At 31.9% G+C, this 4,653-nt stretch overlaps 1 protein-coding gene across 1 annotated transcript; it reads right to left on the bottom strand.

Annotated features, from left to right (window-relative positions):
• Positions 1 to 3,012: 3,012 nt before the first annotated feature.
• Positions 3,013 to 4,290, bottom strand: LOC130494450 (protein TRANSPARENT TESTA 16-like). Its single transcript, XM_057001264.1, has 4 exons — positions 4,222 to 4,290; positions 3,975 to 4,139; positions 3,638 to 3,679; positions 3,013 to 3,536 (listed from the first exon to the last, which is right to left on the bottom strand). The coding sequence occupies exons 1-4, from the start codon at positions 4,288 to 4,290 to the stop codon at positions 3,306 to 3,308; spliced, it is 507 nt and encodes a 168-aa protein (XP_056857244.1). The 3' UTR covers positions 3,013 to 3,305.
• Between the last annotated feature and the right edge of the window lie 363 nt (positions 4,291 to 4,653).

The following is a 4,653-nucleotide window of genomic DNA, read 5'->3' as shown; positions in this document are numbered from 1 at the left end:
CATTTTATCTCGGGTGGAAGTGTGCTTGCTGGTTCAGAAATTTTTTCTAAACTAAAATATTATTTGGATCTAGATTGTTATTCTTTATCTTTCTACAAACCTACCTATTCTACTACAGTTTATAACATAAACGATTTTTATTGGTTCTTATCTAAGACTATAAGTAACATAGAATGCAAGTAACCTCAAACTATTATCAAGATCTAAAACTAATGCAAGTACGAAATCAATATCAAACTGTTAATATCGCAGTGTTTCGCAGGAACTATTTCTAGACTATCTTAAATTCGAAACACCTAACAAATTAGTGTGAGTAGATACGTGATTACTAACCATTTTATAAGTCTGGTGTCACGTGAAGGTCTTATTCTTCTTATGCAGCTTCTTTCTCATATCCTTCTGTTACTCCGCAGACACTCAATTTTTTTCCACTCCCTTTTGCTGTCTTCTTATGCCGTTGAATTCCCTCAATCATTGGAGAACATCCAAGATCATGTAATATATAAAAAATAATTAGAGAATGACAGTATGATTGTATAAAATATTTAAAAAAAGTTCTCCAATGATCAACATTTGTTGGATCTAGACTAAAATTTAATCCTTTAAGATTGTTATTCTTTATCTTTCGTCAAACCTACCAATTCTACTACAGTTTATAACAGAAACTATTCTTATCTAACACTACCAGTAACATCAAATGCAAGTAACATCAAACTATTATCATAGTTTAACTAATGCAAGTACAATTGGTATCAAACTTTAACTTAAGGCAGTGTTTCTCATGAAATAAACTACTAACCTACTATCTTAAATTCAAAACACCTATCAAATTATAAAAAGTTATAAAAGATTATTCAATTCAAAAAGAAAATAAGATATAAGTGATTACTAACCATTTACAAGTCTGCTGTCATGTGAAGGTTGCATTCTTCTTTTCAGCTTCTGTCTCATGTCACTCTCTTACTCCGCAGAGAGTACTCTGTTTTCCAGTCCTTTTTGTTGTCTTCGTATGCAGTTGAATTCTCTCAATCATTGGAGAACATCCAAGATCATGTAATATATAAAAAATAATTAGAGAATGACAGTTTGATTTTATAAAATATTTAAAAATAGTTCTCCAATGATCAACATTTGTTGGATCTAGATTAAAATTTTATCCTTTAAGATTGTTATTCTTTATCTTTCGACAAACCTACCAATTATACTACAGTTTATAACAGATACTATTTTTATCTAAGACTATCAGTAACATCAATTGAAAGTAACATCAAACTATTATCATAGTTTAACTAATGCAAGTACAATTGGTATCAAACTTTAACTTAAGGCAGTGTTTCTCAGGAAATAAACTACTAACCGAGTATCTTAAATTCAAAACACCTATCAAATTATTAAGAGATATAAGTGATTATTCAATTCAAAAATATATTAAAAAAAAATGAATACTAACCATTTACAAGTCTGCTGTCATGTGAAGGTTGTATTCTTCTTTTCAGCTTCTGTCTAATGTCCCTCTCTTACTCCGCAGAGCACTGAGAACTAACTGATTATCGTGTCTTCCCTCTCCTCATCACTATGTTGAAACATGAAACTCTTGATCTATAAGTTTACTCGCTTCTGCCTCATTTCCCTCTGTAACTCCCCAACGAGTACTCTGTCTCTAAAACTAATATATGTCAGACCATAGCAAAACAGATACTAGACAAGTGATTCAGAATTCAAAAATTTATAATAGCAAAACAGAAAAACTGCAGCATCCTTAACCGGATTCTCTAAAGCAAACTATATCAGATATCCATTTAAATTGTGTTGCTCAATTAAACCCGAGCTAAGGATGGTGCGACTAATAAACTTATCAAGATATTATTTGCTCTAAAGGAATAAGTTATTATACCTTTCATTTTTAAAAATTTAGAAACTTCATCAGTTATGACTCCCAGCTTCCTCATTTATGACTCCCGACTTCGCTTCTGTTAAAACCCTGATGCAAGTATCAGACTTTCCACACTTAATACAGATTGACCAGAATAATGAAACATCATTAAACGGCAGAAAAAGAATGAACAAACAATGTTACTTCGAACTGGTAATTTGATAATCACTAATCATACGGTAAATGTTAAAATTAAAAAAAAAATGTTTTATACAGAATCAAGGACAAACCATTCAACATTCCTTGTAGATCTTGAGCTCCAGATTGATGTCTTTTTTGAAAGAAATGTTTTTGACTTTTTAAAGCATAAGACGAAACTTCAAGCGCGGATCTACTGCATGCAAATGACAAAACTGTTGAAATTAAAAGAATCTATTAAAATGATGGTTAGGGCTTCGAAACGATTTCGTTAATCTCATAAAAATATGTAACTAACCTTAAATCAACTTGATTGATTCCACCAGTTGAACGTAAGAAGAATAACTGTTTGGTTTGATTCTTGATTCAACAGTTTTTGTTTCGACTGATGAGAATCCGATGAACATCGAGAAGAGAAAAGAGCGTATCTGTTGAAAGAGAGAGAGAGAGAGAACAAAAGTAGATCCGAGCGAGAGAGGAGGAGAGAGAGGGGTTAGATGACCGACAAAAAAAAAACATTAAGTACATCTTTCTGTTTTTTTCCCGGAATAAAATTCTGTTGGGCTTTGAATTTTCATCATGGTTCAAATATGTATCATATCACGGTCCAATATCATATTTTGTCATTGTCAAATTGATTACCACGGTCCAATATAATATTTTCGGCCATTTTGGAGTTGATACATGAAAAATCAATTTTGGGTTACATGTCCCTTAACTTTTATTATGGAAAAGGCCCGTAATTAAATATAGTATTAACAGAACAAAACAATTTTTTTATATCATATAATAAAAATACACAAAATGTAATATTCAAAATAATATAGATTTATAAGTTGTAAAACATAGTACTTTAATACTATCCTAAACAAACAAATCAAAATACACAAATTTCAATTTTTCAAACATTCACCCGCCCGGACGGGCGGGTCCAAAATCTAGTGTTAATTAACCTTAAATCCAGAGAAACATGATACGGAACACATCTGCGTTTACGTAAACAGTTTATAATATATATATAGTTGGCAAATATGTGATAATGATAAATAGTATGATTAATAATATAATCAAAGTCCATTCCACTGTACGTACTTCTCAAACTAATTGTACGTTAAAGGAGACACAAAACAGACAAACAATATGGCATTGGCTAATCAGAATAGGTAATAAAAGACGGAAATGGTAATTCTTCGTTCATTCATCTCTAGAAAGAAAGAGTTGTTCTGGTTGACGATTAATCAATCTTCGCAGTTGGATCGTTTTGAAGATTAGGCTGAGCAACCTGGAGATGGTAATTAAGATCAATCTCCGAAGGAAGCGTAGTGAGCTGAAGAAAACTGCTTGGTTGTTGCTGATGAGGATCATTATAGTACTGAACCTGCTCTAGAAACTGTTGATACTCCATTGGTTTGGTCTCTATCCCAGCTTGCTTAAACTCCATCGCCGTACGATGCTCATCATGAAGCTGAAATATAGCCATGCATACCGGCATGGATAGAAAAAAAATATCATTTAAACCAAAATGTGCAAACAGATTAACATTCTCTAGCTAGTAACCAAACTTACCCAACGGTACATATAGTTGTTATCGTCTTCTAGCATCCGCCTCTACAATATGCATAAACATAGTTATTGATCATTAATTAAACCCGCCATATGACTATCATTTATAGAAGAAATATAAGAAAAAAATAAGTGAATAATCGATAAGCAGCCTTTATGCTTAGATTCCCCAATTGCTGCTGCTTCAGCAACTCATTCTTCAATATATTATCATTAGAGATAGAAAAGGGGAGAAATTAAACAACACTGTAATGATGTATATAGTTTTAAGAGAATATGTGTATATATATATATATATATATTTTTTTTTTGATAAGTAGAGAATATATTGATAGGTTACCTTACGCTCACGGACTTTAAGGATAGAATGTTCGAGCTGTTGCTCTAGTCCATCGAGCTCGTGTGGAGGAATATAGGCTAAGTCATGTCCATGGTATGGACGCATACGGAGCTCAAGCTTACATGTCTCCCTTCTTAGTACTTCAATCTCATGGTGCAGTTCCTCCTATATATATATATACAACACTCTTTTTCGTTGTTCTGAATTGGTAAGACCAAAGAATTAAGTATGTGTATATATATTATACCCGGTCGTCATTAAGGTCAGGAAGTTGTAATCCTTCTTTTGTCAAATATCTATCAATGAGCTGAGGCATCCTGTTCAATATTGGTAATTATGAAATGTTATCAAATTAGTATCTTCAATCTCACAAGTCAAGACTTCGATAATCAATGGAGGAACACAAAACTAAAAAAACGAATTTAGTTCTCTAGATTATGATCTATATATACTTTGACAAAAAAGGATGTCCAAAAGAACTGGTTACAAGAAAAAATAAATTAAAAGGTGTTTCACCTTCTTTGGTTTGTGAAAGAAAACTTAGAACTAATAGCATACCTTTATTCTCATATTGTAAGGGATGTATGTGAATAAGTTTGTCTTTCGTTTATATATGACTTAGATCTACAACGCTCTAATTAACACAGCTTTATAATTGAATCTTCTTAAATCGAATAGT

This window comes from Raphanus sativus, unplaced genomic scaffold (assembly GCF_000801105.2).
Source record: "Raphanus sativus cultivar WK10039 unplaced genomic scaffold, ASM80110v3 Scaffold3436, whole genome shotgun sequence".
In the NCBI taxonomy this organism is placed as follows: Eukaryota; Viridiplantae; Streptophyta; class Magnoliopsida; order Brassicales; family Brassicaceae; genus Raphanus; species Raphanus sativus.
Note: the sequence above shows the minus strand (reverse complement) of the source record. Positions and strands in the feature narration are given on the sequence as shown.

Bases quoted from the DNA above. Each gene is read 5' to 3' on its own strand.
- LOC130494450 (XM_057001264.1), bottom strand. From the start codon at position 4,290: ATGCCTCAGCTCATTGATAGATATTTGACAAAAGAAGGATTACAACTT. The intron at 4,140-4,221 runs GTATAATATATA...ATATATATATAG, and splicing joins CTGACCTTAATGACGACCGG to GAGGAACTGCACCATGAGAT. The intron at 3,537-3,637 runs GTAAGTTTGGTT...GCTATATTTCAG, and splicing joins ACAACTATATGTACCGTTGG to CTTCATGATGAGCATCGTAC.